General features: G+C 35.5%; 1 protein-coding gene across 7 annotated transcripts in view; it reads left to right on the forward strand.

Moving 5' to 3' along the window:
• PAK3 (p21 (RAC1) activated kinase 3) overlaps window positions 1-15848 on the forward strand; it is a 271892-nt gene that overhangs the window by 216204 nt on the left and 39840 nt on the right. For all 7 annotated transcript variants that reach the window (XM_066356523.1, XM_066356530.1, XM_066356524.1 and 4 more), the window contains one exon: window positions 1494-1557. In XM_066356523.1, coding sequence (XP_066212620.1) covers window positions 1494-1557 — 64 coding nt within the window. The remainder of the gene's footprint in view (window positions 1-1493; window positions 1558-15848) is intronic.

Genomic DNA, 15848 nt, shown 5'->3' on the forward strand with positions numbered 1-15848 from the left:
TTATGCCAGACTAAAAAATTGGAACTTGATCCCGTAGTGAGGAGAAACTTTTGAGGAATGAAGAGCAATGGATCAAAATCACTCTGAAGTAGGTTGACCATACATTTCAGTTAACCCAGGACAGTCACAGATTATGAATTATATAATTACCCTATTTTAAGGCATTGTAGAAGAGGAATTAGAGAAAGTATAGTTTAGAGGCAGATAATAACTAACACAATTGCTTGGAAAAGAGATGTTGAAGGCTTGAATAATGACAGTGGCCCTGGGCATGAAGAGTAGAGGATGATTAAGAGTGACAATTACGATGAAGTCTACAGACCTCTTGATTAGTTCATGTGTGTAAATTTTGTTTTACTAGCTGACTCTACTCTTCTTTAGGACAGAGGCTATGTTAGTAAAATATAACTCAAAGGCAATGATACTGATGTGTTTGCTTCCAAAAAATAATGGAGGGCCAGAGCCATTCAAATAAATGACTCCCTTTCGAAGTACTTCCTTTGAGAAGCTACACCTTATTCCCATAATGATATGGCCCAGAATTTTTCTGCACCTATCTGAGCATTGCATTAAGAGTCAAATGTCACCTCCAGTGGATTTATTCTGAGTGGTAGATTTGATATTTTGAAATAATAAAACCAATATTTTTCTAGGTTCAAACATAATAAATTAACCTTATAACCTTACTCTACAAAGTCTGGAGCAATCTATAGAAACAAAAAGTAGATTAGTGGTTGCTAAAGAATCCATTGGAAAACCGAGGGGCGGGAATGAAAAGTGACTGATAACAGGTACAAGGTTTCTTGCTGTATGATGAAAATGTTCTAGTATTAGATTATAATAAAATTTAGTAAATTTTTACAATTCTAAAAATCTACTAAAAACCATTGAGCTGTACACTCTATATGGGTAAACTTTTTGCTATGAAAATCATACCTCAGTAAAGCTGTTAAAGATGTTAGGAGTGCTTGAAGGATCTTAGGTTTAAGGATGCATTTTTTAAGCATGAATCTCATTACTTTATGATTAAACTTTGTTCCCATCCCCATCCCCATTGCCCCTAGCACAGTACTAGGTTCATAGTAATTGCTTAATAGCTATTTGTCCTGCATAACTGAATGTAGTGCTGCACTTAATTTCATTCCACTTCAGAAAAGGTAGTGATTTTATTAATGGTGTGTACAAGTTCTTGGATGTTTTTATCTTCTAATCTACAGTATCATTTTATGGGTATTTTTAGTAAATGTTGATTTAGGACCGACCAATCTTTTATGTTTCCCAAATGTCATCAATTTTAAATATAAACAGCATGGAGTATTGCTATTTGTTACTACAATAAAAATGTATCATTATCTGTATAAATTACAGAAATCATATAGAAATATTATTCTAATATTTTGTCATTGACTCTGGCATCTGAATTTTTAGAATTATGTAAAGGAAAGTCAATCAGTTTTAACTTTTCTCTCTCCCTCTCCTCCACCCCTACTCAGGAAGCATTGTGAGTGTTGGTGACCCAAAGAAAAAATACACAAGATTTGAAAAAATTGGCCAAGGGTAAGTGACTGTTATTTAAACTATCAAAACATACGTACCAAATATATACATTGAAATTCAATAGCATGTTGGATTTCTGGTAAATTATGTTTTGTATTTCCTGGATTATATTCATGTTTGCATCCTCAATGGTTGCCTTTCTGGTTAGTTGTTAATTAACCAAGGACCATATACTGATGGAATCTTCACTATTGTTGGGAGACATTGAACTTTTTAGAGATATTTTGACCTCATATAGTTAGAAGTTTCAAACTAATTTCTCTAGAAAAGCAGTAGGGTTATTGAAAAACTCTAGTTTGTGTGAAAACCCCCCTTTCCCCTGTCCCCTCACATCTGTATGAATGTTATGCTTAAGAACCTATTTCCTTGTCAAACTGGAAAGCCACAGAGTGAGGGTAGGGAAAGTCCTTATTGAATGATCTAGATGTGGGCAGAGTTGACTATCTGAGTAAAGAGGGAACTGATCAGTAATCTCTAAAAGAGATGGCATGCATCGTTTTCACCTATTATACTCCTTAAGAATTAAAGATTCCTAGGCCCCACTGTCAGAGACTTGATTCAGAAGTATGGTGTGGGGACTACAAAATTGAACTTTGGAAAAGTTCTTTTAATAATCCTGATGATTAGTTAGGCATGTGAACCACACATCTAGGTCATTCATCAGAACTAAAGGAAGGAGTTACCAGTTCTACAAGTCAGCTGTAATTAAGTATGCTCCTCAGGCTTTGCTGTGAAACTAAGTGGGAGGGATAGAGTGGGCAACAGCATTTGAGACAAAGAAAATTTTTATTTAAAGAGAAATGAAATGTTCTTAATAGCTGTCCTTAGAATGGAATAAGATATTTAGGTGCACCAATGACTGTTTTCCAGGAGCCAATATAGAACCTCAGAGGTCCCCTGTATGAGACAGGGAATAGCTGCTACATCTAATGTGCCTGCAAAATGGTGATCCCCTACAGCCAATAGAGTATGTTTTAGATAAAAGAATATATTTTTTCAAGCACTTCACTTTTTTTCCTTGAATTCTTAAGTTCAGAAAATTATATATCATATATAAGCTTGACTATTTTTCATAATTTTTTTATTTTATATATTTTTCCCCTAGCTCCTGCACTAACATTTCTTTTGAATTTGCAATGTTATCTTCTTGAGCAATAAGGGAAGCATTCATTATATTTTGGCTAGAGAGAATCAAGATGAGAAGACTGAGAGGCAGGCAAAAACTTTGGGAAAAATGTATAGCCAACCTTCTTCCAGTAGAAAACATAATGGTGCTGCATTTCTAGGAGGCTAAAATATATACCTATTTGTGTTTTTTATTCTTTCTTTGTCATTTGATATCATTAATATTCTCACATATTCATAAAAAAGTGTTTTGTGGTCTCTAGTGGCCCCCATCACTTAACTAATCAAACAGTATGTCTGCCTATTTCTCTGTAACAGTGATCCAGTAGAACTTTCTGTGATGGTAGAGGTGTACTATATCTGTGCTATTCTATATGGTGGGCACTAGTATGTGTGGCTGTAGAGCATTTGAAATATGTCTAGTGCAAATGAGGAACTACTTATTTAAATTAATTTATATTTCAGCACACACAGAGATAGGTATTGATGGTGTGAGCCCTCAAGGAACTTAAAGCACACTATAAGTGCTTAACAGAGGGCCACATAGAGTGTGAGGAGAATGTGAAAATAAGCCTACTCAATTCATCAGCAGGGCTGACTTCTATAGTCATTATTTCCCACCTGGAGTTTCCCTTCTTAACCTCTGGTGAAATGGTTGTTTCACTTAAATAAGGAAGCCATACCTTCTCATGTTCACATGCGAGCCTCACTACCATTTTTCATGTCCAAAGGTAAACTCCACAAGGCAGATTGTAAAAACACAATAGTATGTAGAAAGTAGGTTTGGAAAGTAAGTTGGTTAACAGATTTATTTTAATCAGGGTGAGTCTTGGGTGGTGGTAACAGTAAGAAAGGATACATAGATTAATACAGAAGTAGCATTCCAGATCTTTGGTATCCAATACAGTAATCATGTGAATATTGAGCTCCTGAAATGGACCTGATTTTTAAAAATTAGGATGAAAAGAGGGTACAAAATATCAATAAATTTTATATTGGTTATATGTTGAAATTATATACATATATAGTGCTTAAAATATATTAAGTTTAATTTCTCCTTTTAAACTTTTAAAATATACAAGCTCTCAGAAATTTGAAAATATGGCTCACATTATGTTTCTAATGGACAACACTGCTCTAGTCGTAGGTTGAAATACAGGAGCCATTTATTTATTTATCTATTTATGAAGTGGATTTTTTTAGAGTTGTATTTTGGGGAATGGGGAGTGGAAAATATTATAATTTTGTTTTGATTATTCATTCCCACTAAGACCCAACTAAGCCAAAAATAGCACTAAATTTAAAAAAGGAAAAAATAAAGTGATGGTTTTAAATATCTCCCAGTTACCTAGTAATGAAGCAAGACTGATTTCTCCAAGAACAAAAATTAGACCACCCAACAACTTTGCATATCAAAAAGTTCTCCCCTCCTGGTTATTTATGCTTCTGAACTCTGATAGGTCAAAAGGAAAGTTTTCTTTTTCTGCATACATTTGTAAGCCTTTATAATTTAATAAAAACTAAAACAAAAATCCTGCTTGCTATTGCAGAAAAGTCTGTTTTAAATTTCCAGTAAGTTCATCATTTTAAAGAATAATGAAACCAGCAGATAGTTTACTCATAAGCCCAATTCAATTTTTAAATAAGTCCTTAGAAGGTAGGAAGTCTGTTTTATTCCTCACTTTGTCTTTTAGTGTCTCGCATATGTTTTTATACTTAGTAGCTGCCCCCCCAAAAGAACCCAAAATTTTTTACAGTTTCATTCCACAGCAATAGTTTATTTGACCAAGGTCAAAGACCTACACAACTTCTTCTATCTCCCTGGATCTGTTTTAGCCTCAATAAATATTTGTTGAACTAATGAGAAAGTTTCTCTTTCTAGCTCTCCCTTTTTCCCTTTTCTCTGTGTCTGTATTTTCATGTATGTACACATGTATATATGTATGTGTGTGTGTGTGTGTGTGTGTGTGTATACAACTTGCTGTTTCTGTATTTCTTTGAGTATATTTTTGTGTGCTACAAATCTGTCTTTTTCACTTATCTTCAACTTCCACTGTCCATTTTCACACATACACATACACACACACACACACACACACACACAACCAAAATGGTCATAATATAAATCAAGATGTATTTTAAATAGCTTTTAATATAAAATCTATTAAATCTATTTAGTTACTGTAATTTAATTACTTATTTAACTTAGTAAATTTTTGGTTTTAAATATCTGTTTTCTGTTCTGAAGTTTTTAAATGAGTGATCAAAATATTGACTTAATTCTCTGTGGACCATAAAAATACCACTTAAATTAATTTTTCTTTTACTTAAACATTCTCAGTGGATTTTCTTCATGAATGATAGGCTTAAGTTAGGCAAACTAACCTTTACTCTCAATATATAGAATTTTTATTTTATTTTTATTAAGTCTGTGTTTTTTTATAATCTTCCTTTTTACCTATTATAATGGTAACATTCAAACCTGTGGCAGTTATCATTTGGTACTAGAAATAGTCATCCCCAGTATTCAATTTTCAGCTTCAGGGAGCATAACAGCTTATTTTGGGAGCTGGATTTGTGACGAACCTCTCCATTAATCAGTCTCGTCTACTTGGAAAACTAAATTTTTCCAGTATGGGTTTCTGCCATCCCAACATTCAGGCTTAGAGCCAAGGTGTTGGACTCCATCCTTCACAAATCCTGTTCACAATTGCATGTCTAATCACTTGAGGCTGTAGCTGTGAGTGGAAGGTCAAAAATGACATTATTTCACAAGGTTTCCTGTGAAAGGTATTCTATATTTGGTCATCAAATGTAGATATTTTGAGCTGATGTATGTAACGTTTTAAAAAACAGGAAAGAAAAAAAGGCATGGTACTTCCTGAATTATCATTAACTCAACAACATTTGTTTATCAGAAATAAATCTGGTGAGTTTTTATAATCTTCATTTTGTAGAATAGTTATATAAAAGAACTTGTTTAATAAATGGAGTAGGGTGAGACAACAAAATCAAATATTTAGGTTCAGTCAACAGTTATCATTGGCAAGTCTGTATAATTCCTGAATGAGCAGTAGCTATGTAACAGAAGGCTGAATTTACTGATGTTGACAGCTGTACTCACAGATTTCTTATTAATATATTTTCATTCATGTTAAGGCCTTTCCTTAAGTGATAATGCTCTGAAAAACAGACCCTTTTTTCTCTTTCAGGTTCTTATTTGTTTTCTCATAAACATTATTATAATATAAAAAGTACTTTTGAGGAAACAACTCAAAGGAGATGATTTGGATCCAGTTTAACAGAACACTTTTTTTTTAAGTTCAGCTAACTTTTGTTATGTGTAATAGTAGTTAAGAACCAGATTCTAGGAGTCACAGTGACCTCTATCCTCTCTCTCTTTCTCTCGTTCTCTTTCTGAACACCTGAGAGGGAATAAAGAAAAGTTGTGTCAAGAAATAAGTAGGGTGCCCTTTCTTAATGTATGTACCTAATGCACGTATATTTTCTTTATACATTCTTCATTGTCATCTTCATCACAGATCTCTGCCTGGATGTGCTAGCCCTAATTGATCTTTTTTATCTTGTGGCCTTCTGAATGCTACAACTTATAGTTCCACTGACATGTATATACTACTTATATCTTAGCTTGTCTAGACTTTTAAAATTGCTTGAAACTTTGACAATCATGGAGGAATAAAGAGAGAATTTTTGGAAAATTTAAAGAAAAAGAAAAAGCCCAAATTCTGAACTCAGAAGACTGTGAGTGATAAAATAAAATAGAAATAGAGGCATGGACACATGGAACTGATTGACAAGTGTCAGAGGATAGGGGGAAGAGGGAACGTGATGAAAGAAGGTGAAGGTATTAACCAAAAAATTTACATACATAACAAATGGACACAGACAACAGGGTGGCAATAGCCAGAGGGAAAGGGGGTAGAGGTAAGGGGAGGAGGGCAGAGAGAGTAAAATGGGGATGGAGAAAGTCTTTGTTTGGGGTGAAGGTCATAAGATGTGGGGTATAGATAGTGTTATAGTGAATTGTACACTTGAAACCTGTATGGTTTAGTGAACCATGTCACCCCAGTGAATAACAACAACATCAACATAATATTAGAACAATTATTTTAAAAGTAGGCTGTGAATAAATTAATTAATTTCCTTAAACATCAGCTTTCTCACCTGACCAGGTGGTGGCGCAGTGGATAGAGCATCAGACTGGGATGCAGAGGACCCAGGTTCGAGACCCCAAGGTCACCAGCTTGAGCGCGGGCTCATCTGGAGTGAGCAAGGCTCATCAGCTTGGACCCAAGGTCGCTGGCTTGAGCAAACGGTTACTCAGTCTGCTAAACGCCCACGGTCAAGGCACATATGAGAAAGCAATCAATGAACAACTAAGGTGTTGCAACGAAAAACTGATGATTGATGCTTCTCATCTCTCTCTGTCCCTATCTATCCCTCTCTCTGACTCTCGCTCTGTCTCTGTAAAAAAAAAAAAAATCACTTTTCTCATTCATAGTAGACCATGCACACACCTCCTAAGAGAGTGAGAAATGAATGAGAGAAGGTATTTAAAGTGCTTAGCACAGTATATGGCACACAGTGAACTGCTGAGTAAATACTAATTATTATTAGGGGAGAAATGTACACTCACAGCTACTATTATATAGAGCAGAGTACAATTAGTAATGTAATTACTAATAACTCTGGGGACAGAGAAAAAGGATAAATCATCTTGAGCCAGGTTGAAATATGATAAAAAAAAATTCTTAGAGGAGCGTGCATTTAAACAGTCACTTGAGAAGTTGTAGGATTTAACAAGTGGTCATTATGGGAAGTTTCATTTGAAGGAATCCAAATGAACTCTTGCTTCACACTGTAGGTTTCATTCACTTCAGTGAATATATCTCTAGGGCCTACAACAGTGTCTGTCATCGAGTAAAATACTCAGCAAGTATTTGATTGATGCATATTGAAAAGACCACAAATAAAACTAGATAGAAGGTGACAGAGGACAATCTGACTTTGGGTGATGGGTATGCAACATAATTGAACAACAAGATAACCTGGACATGTTATCTTTGAATATATGTGTCCTGATTTATTGATGTCACTCCATTAAAAAAATAAAATTATAATTAAAAAAAAAGAGAAGACCAGAAGAACTAAGTCTATAATTGATTTGTTCACATCAGTATCCAAAGAAATCCACACATTACATGTGTTTGTGTCACTTATGTCTCTGTACTCTAAAGCAGTGTCCCTTCTTTTTCTACTACCATTGAGTTGAAGAAACTAGTCATTATGTTGTAAAATGTACCACATTCTGGATTTGTCTATTAGTTTAATTAACTTGCTCCTCTGGTCTCTATATTTCTTATAAACGGAAGGTAAGTCGAGAAGCATAATAAGGTTCAGGTTCAACTTTTGGCAAGATTTCTTCATAGGTGGTACTATGTGTTTCATACTATATTATATCAGGAAGCACACAGTGTCTGATCGTCCCATATTTTTGGGCTGAATAGATTGATCAGAAAATTTAATAAGTAATTGTCTCCTCCAATGCAAAGTTCCTGATCAGCCTTTCATTTCATGGTTTCATCTATTGGTTGTTATTACCCAAGTCATTTATTTTGTTAAAAATTACAAAATAGTTTTTTTAATGGATAAAAAATGTAAAAGAATTAAGAAAAACACCTCAAAGACACAGACAACAATATGGGGATTACAAGAGTGAAAAGGAATGGAGAGGTAGAAGAGTATGAAGGGCAGATAAATGGGGATGGAAACAGACTTGACTTGGGGTGGTGAACACACAATACGATATACAGGTGATGTATTATGAAATAATACACTTGAAACCCATATAATTTTATTAACCAATGTCACCCCAATAAATTCCATAAAAAATTTTAAATAAAAACTATCATGCTTTCTGTACTATCTAGGATACTTTTGTCATAAAGAACTTGACCTCATCAGCTAGAAGTATTTGTTTACCCTGAAATATAGTTCAAACAGGGAAATCAAGATAAATGTTTATTTTTTTATTTTTTTATTCGGTGAGAAGAGAGGAGGCAGAAACAGACTTCTGCATTTGTCCCTACCAGAATACACCTGGCAAGCCCACCAGGGGGTAATGCTTTGCCCATCTGAGGTATTGATCTGTTGCTCAGCAACCTAGTTTTTCTTAGTGCCTGAGGCTGAGGCCATTGGGCCATCTTCAGGGCCTGGGGCCACCTTGTTCCAGTTGGGCCATGGCTGCAGGAGAGGAAGAGAGAGAGAGAGAGAGAGAGAGAGAGAGAGAAGAGAGAAGAATAGGGATAGAGAAGCAGATGGGCAACTTCCTGTGTGCCCTGACCAGGAATTGAACCTGGGACAACCACATGCTGGGCTGATGCTCTAACACTGAGCCAACTGGCCAGGGTAAATGTTTAATTTTTCATTGTTAATTTTCAGTGTAAAGAGTTGGTACTCAAATTACTTCCAAATTGTCCAATGAGAGGTATTTTGATTTTTTTTTAGTGGGAGAAGATTTTTTTTTATTTAAAAATATCTTTAGCCTGACCAGGTGATGGCACAGTGGATAAAGCATCAGACTGGGATGCAGAGGACCCACGTTTGAAACTCAAGGTCGCTGGCTTGAGTGCGAGCTCATCCAACTTGATGCTTTTCATCTCTCTCCCTTCCAGTCTCTCTGTCTCTCTGTATCTCTCTCTGTCTCTGTCACACACAAAAATATATATCTTTATGAACTTATAGGCTTTTATATTTTTAATTTGTTTTATTCAATTGTATTGATATTGTTTTTGATGGTTCAACTGCCCTTTCTTTGGGTAATGCAATCCGTTTTCACAGCATTAATTTTGAAAGTGATCTTTAAAAACTTATCTATGACATCTAACATGTGCTGTTATGAGGTCACACCTTTAGAAATAACTTATTTACATCCTTTTATTTCAATTCTGACAGGTACTCTTTATGAACATCCAAAGCTAGCATTGATTGAGAATATTTCAAACTAATGAGTATTTCCCAAATAGAACTTTATGGTTAAAAATAAATGAATATGTAGAATTATCACATTACATGAGAAATTTTATAAAGATTTGAATATAAGGCAATTATTTTTTACTGAGGAAAAAATTTAGGAAAAAATCCTTTTGCATTTGATCATATATGGTACATTTCTCTCTGTGTATGGTGAATATGTTTTTAATGCAAGTGGTAACAAACTATCTCCTTTTTGGTTATGTGCTTATGTCTTAAAGGTTCTATATAAGTACCTTATTCTTTTTAACAGATATGTTTTGTCATTTGAATGTACCATAATTTATTTAATCAGGACCTCACTGATAGATATTTGGTTTGTTTCAAATATTTTGCTACTATAAACAAGGCTTCCATGAAGATCTTTACAAATAAGCTATTTCATACATATGCAAATTTATTATTGAAATAAATTCCTGAAACTGGAATTATTACATGAAAGGATATGTGTATTTTTATTACCAAGTTGCCCCTTTTTTTATTTTTTTTTTCTGAAGTTGGAAACGGGGAGGCAGTCAGACAGACTCCCACATGCGCCTGACCGGGATCCACCTGGCATGCCCACCAGGGGGCGATGCTCTGCCCATCTGGGGTGTTGCTCTGTTGCAACCAGAGCCATTTTAGCACCTGAGGCAGAGGCCACAGAGCCATTCTCAGCACCTGGGCCAACTTTGCTCCAGTGGAGCCTTGGCTGCGGGAGGGGAAGAGAGAGATAGAGAGGAAGGAGAGGGGGAGGGGTGGAGAAGCAGATGGGTGCTTCTCCTGTGTGTCCTGACTGGGAATCGAATCCAGGACTCCTACATGCCAGGCCGACGCTCTACCACTGAACCAACCGGCCAGGGCTCCATGCCCTTCATTTTTAACACTCCCAACCAACAAGGTAAAGAGGGCCTGTTTCTCCACGACCTTGCCAACACAGCTGTATTCATTTATTTCGTAGAATAAAAACTCATCCCCACACTGATTTTCAAAAGGAAAAATGTTTAAAAAAAGAAATTCTAACAAGAAATGATATGACAAAATAAAAGGCTATCCTGAAAAATCCATTTACCAATATAACCTATGTCTGTATTATGCCAAGTATCTTTGTTAAATATAGCATTTCTGTTTATTAGACCAGCCATGCAGCTAAATTTGTCAGAAAAGGACAATGGAAGTGTCTCTTGAAATCATTGTTTTCCTATGCATAAAGATATATATTTAGCCAGAGGAATTTTGTCAAACATCTGGATCTTTGCTCAGTAGTATAATTATATGGAATGATAAAATGATCAATCCATCAATGATTGCAAACATTTATTTTTGCAAGCCCTTAATCCCTGTTCCTTTAAATTAGCTTTAGTTCTAAGGCTTGAGAAAGTGAATATGTAAGGTATTTTTCAGACTTTTCCACTCAATAAAGAGCCCTCTTCTTCTTTCTCTAACATGAAGTTCCTGTATTGAAGTTGAATAGTTTTGAAGCTTGTTTCTCAAAGAACTTGGTGCATAGCAGCTTGTTTAAAGAACCCGAGAAAGCAGTGTACAGCATAGAACTCAGGGATAGTATTGATAATAAAACCTCTGACTTTTTTTTCTTTGTTTAAGAAACTATGGGCAAGAGCAGAAGTAGCATCCATTGTGCTAACAAAAGTGATTCTTTGCTTAGGACTACATACCCAAAAAGTATTTGCTTCCTCATCAGATCAATTTTGGGCCATACATTAAAACACTGCTGTGAAGCACTAAATAAATGTGTGATGAAGGAGATTGGAAGTACATTAGCATTTCTGAAGAACAATATCTATGGAACAATGGAAAATTGTTTTTGTTCTCTTAAATGCACTGAGTTGTTTGCTATCCCTTGTAAAGAAAGATGATGCCACTCAATCAACCACCATTAGCAGAGATTGTGCTTTAAGTTGTTTTTTCCAACCACAGTAATGAGCTTGTGTTAAACCACCTGTCTCCTTTTCCTGTCCAGTCCCTCTTGAAACCAATGGTGCATACTGTGAAACAGCTGCTTAAATTTAATGTTGCAGCAAGAGTTATCTGGCCTTTCCAGGAATTAAGCCCTATAACTGTGGCCTCATTATCACTGGACTATAATACAGTGACCTCACTGGCTCCACACCCAGAACATGTTTCAGCTCTATTTAAAATTAAATGACCATGAATATTTTGGGAAAAGTCACACATTAGCTGAAGAACAAAAAAATAAATTCCTATTGAGATTTGTAATCCATCTAGCCCTAGTTACATTCTGTGTACTTAGAAAGGGACTGAGTTGACATGATTATTTTTTTAATTTAGTGTGCAATTTTGAGAGGGAAATCATGTAAAAGAAAGCACTGTGAATCTCTCTATAAAGTTACTGCATATAATGGTGACATTGTTCATCTCCATTCCTGAGCCCTAAAGAACATGTGTCTCAACAAAAGTAAATGTATAGTAGGTAGTATTGGACAATATGATATCTAAGTATTTTTATATCAGGTGCATTAATATATACCAAGACAATCTCTAGATAGGGGCCTAGAATTAGTAACTGTATCTCAAATATTCAGCAGATGATAAACTCCAATCCTAAGTAATTTTAGTCCAACTCCACTCTAGCTATATGACCAAATTGTAACTGAGTCAGAAAACAGAACTGTCTTGTTTAGTTATGCCAAAATAATCAAATGTACTATGTCCAGGGACAAACTAAATGGCCTTACAAGGGACATATGTACTAAGTGAGCAGGAGATTAGAGATGAGAAATACAAGGGTAGGTAAAAGTAGATTTACAGTTGTTCATGCAATAATACAGTGTTTAATAAATAATAATACAAGAATAAATTCTGTGTTTTGCATATTCACAACGGTAAACCTGCTTTTGCTCTCCCCTGTATTTTAGGAGGTAGCTTAACATAGTAGATAAAAATGTAGACTCTGGTAAGTATCACATGTGTACTTAGCATTGATGTAAAATGCTAAATATAACAGAACATGAAATGGTAATTAAGAGAATGGGCTGTGGAGTCAAACTAATGCATTTTTTTAGCTTAACATCTGACTGACTCACTGTGCAAGTTTCGACAAGCTATTTACTATTTCCCAGTTTCTATTTCCTAAGTTATAAAATGAAGATACTAAAACTTATCTCATAGGGTTGTATAGGGTGAACATTAAGTGAGATCATCCATCCATCTGCAGAGAGTAAGAAGAAAGTAAGGCTCCATAAATGATACAGCCTTTTCTAGTAGCAGCAACAGTAGAAATAGGAATAGATGCAAAAAATATCATAATAACCTTCTTAAGTGTGGATTAAATCCTTGACTGTGACCTCATTAACATCAGATTTATATTTATAAACCCCTTTTTTTGTTTTCAGAGAGAGAGAGAGAGAGAGAGAGAGAGAGAGCTTGAGAGAGGACAGAAAGGGAGAGAGAGGGTGAGAAGCATCATCTTGTACTTGCTTTCACTTTAGGTGTGCATTGATTGCTTCTCCTACATGCCTTGACTAGGGCTATGCCAGTGTCTCTTTTTTCAACCCAGTGACCTTGGACTTTTCATGCCAGCAACCATTGGGCTCAAGCTAATGACCTTGAGATCATGTGAGCGATCTCTCGCTCAAGCCAGCAACCCTGTGCTGACAGGCCCACACTTAAAGTCAGCAACCTCAGCATTTCAACCTGCAATTTCATTATTTTGGGTCTACGCTTTATCCACTGTGCCACTACTGGTCAGGCTATACTTACAAAACCTTAAACAGGAATATTGCCATATCCTTCTGGCTCTCTCACTCTTATTTCCAGGAGGCTGTCCTTAGACCCCATTGAATTCACTAGTTCTCTTGCCCTTTTCTTTTTCTCATAGTTCATGAGCTTCCCTGCCTTTCTTTCCCTCCTCTAAATCATTTCTATGCTGGAATCAGAGTGATTTATCTAAATTATAAGTTCAACCATGTTGCTGCTTTGGCAACTACTTATGATCATGGCTTGATATTGGCTATTAGGAGGGAGCATCAAAATCAGAATGAAGATAGCTGACAAACTGATTTGTCTTGGGAAGAAAAGGAAGAAATAGTGAATTGTGTGTTTCTCTCTAGCCACTTTAAGATAGATGCCAATGTTTTCATTTGATCATTAAGTGCTTGGTTAGGTCAAGGAGAAACTGTTGATAAAGCATGTAATGCAATGCCAAGAACCCAGAAGTACTCATCACACTGTAATTAATGATGAGGCCAAACAGTTGAACAATTGGCTGGTTTAATATTCTTGTACCACACTATAGGTTAACTGAAAATCAATCTTTTACTCAAAATTAGGAGACTTTTTTGCTTACTGACTGTGTCATCTTGGATGATATCTATTTTTCCTTGAGTCCTGATAATGCTTGATTTCTTTATACCATCTGAATAGCTGAGTCTTATAATAAAGAAATGAAAACCCTGTCATAAACGGGTGTCTACCTTAGAACAATCTGGCTTCAATATAGTTGGAAAAGAGGGATAATAAGAATGAATATAATTAAATGGCATAAAAATCAAATTGTAATCTATGGGTGATGAAGATAGATGATAATGATGTTTGCTAATACTTATTGACAATTACTATATGCCAGGACTGGTTTGAAACACTATATATTTGATTCTTTATTCCAAAGCCACGAAGATGTTAAATTACTTACCTAGGGTCACACAACTAGGAACTAGTAGGATTTAAGCCTAGGGAGGTATTAATAGATGGGGATGAAGATACTGTTCTAAACTCATCAGTGAGGAAAGAGGGTGTTTAAAAGATAAATAAGAGAAGGAGAGAGTCTCATTTATACTAATTGGAATATGGAAAAGCATCAGAACGTGGGTCCAGAGAGGAGTAAGAAGTGCTACGATGGGGTTGGAGACAAGCACTAAGTTTTATTCTGCAGGTTAATATCTGAGTATGTGCATTTGAGTTGAGGATGCTACAAAAGCTGTAAGTTGGGTCAACCAATAGCTTATTGTTCAGAGCAGTGAATTACAAATGACTAACAAAATGTTTAGTGTGAGTGGTCGAATGGGGGAAGTGAGGAGGAAGACAGTATCACCATCTTAAAATGTGAAACAAGAGTTGGGGTCAAGGAAAAATGACTCCCAATAGACAATTGCATATATGCAATAAGGTAAGGGAAAGAGTGAGGAGAAAAGCTAATATTTTATTTAATAACTGATGTCCTATATTTTCAGGATCTTTAAACCTCTGTGAATTAAGAACTTTTGGTAATTCTATACCACAGAATAGGATAAAACCCAAGATCTTGGGATTCCAGTGTTATAAATACCTTTAACAATTTTAAGACAATGGAGTGCTGGGAGTGGGGCAAAAAACCCCAAGGATTTCAAAGGTAAAGATCTCTGGAAATGTTAAATGCTAATCTCCCTTCCAGTCCAAGTCAATCACAATTTCAGCCACTAAGACAGTGGAAATTGACTTAGGAGGTGGAGGATGGATTGACAAAGTAGGGGAAGGCCACCTGGACAAGAATTTTGGGCCTCCCTTCCTAGGCTTTAACTAGAACAGCACCCATCTTATGTTGAGGGTGTCTGCATATGATAAGGTTTTCTTCATTTGATAGAGACTTTCCAAACTTAAAGAAAAATACAGAACCACTTCAGTAAAGAAAAATAAAACATGAAACATCTAAAAAGTACTCTAGTAGGCTTTGTCTTTTTTGAAAATAGTGATGGACATTAACAAGAATGGTTTGATTGGGAAATTGGAATGAGCCAACTAACAACCTAGCAAATTAATCATCCTCTATCATGAAATCAATAACAGCAGCAGCAACAACAATGACAATAATAGCAGTTACCATATTAGGTGTCAACTCTGATCTGGGCATAGAGCTAAATGTCCATGCAGATTGTGCCATTTAGTTCTCTGTAGTTCTATGAGATAGATACTTTTATTATCTCAGTTTGTAGATACCATCACTTTTTTACATCTGAAAGAATTAAGCAAGTGCTCTGTGGATATAGAAATAAACCAAGTAAAGGCATTTTAAATTTTCTGCCTACAGATTTAAGTAATTGCTCAGTGTTTAGGCAGCTGAAATACACACCAGGTTGAAGTGATTTGTTCCTTCAAACTCAGGCAATTCTGAGTTTGGA

This window comes from Saccopteryx leptura, chromosome X, assembly GCF_036850995.1.
Source record: "Saccopteryx leptura isolate mSacLep1 chromosome X, mSacLep1_pri_phased_curated, whole genome shotgun sequence".
NCBI classification, from domain to species: domain Eukaryota; kingdom Metazoa; phylum Chordata; class Mammalia; order Chiroptera; family Emballonuridae; genus Saccopteryx; species Saccopteryx leptura.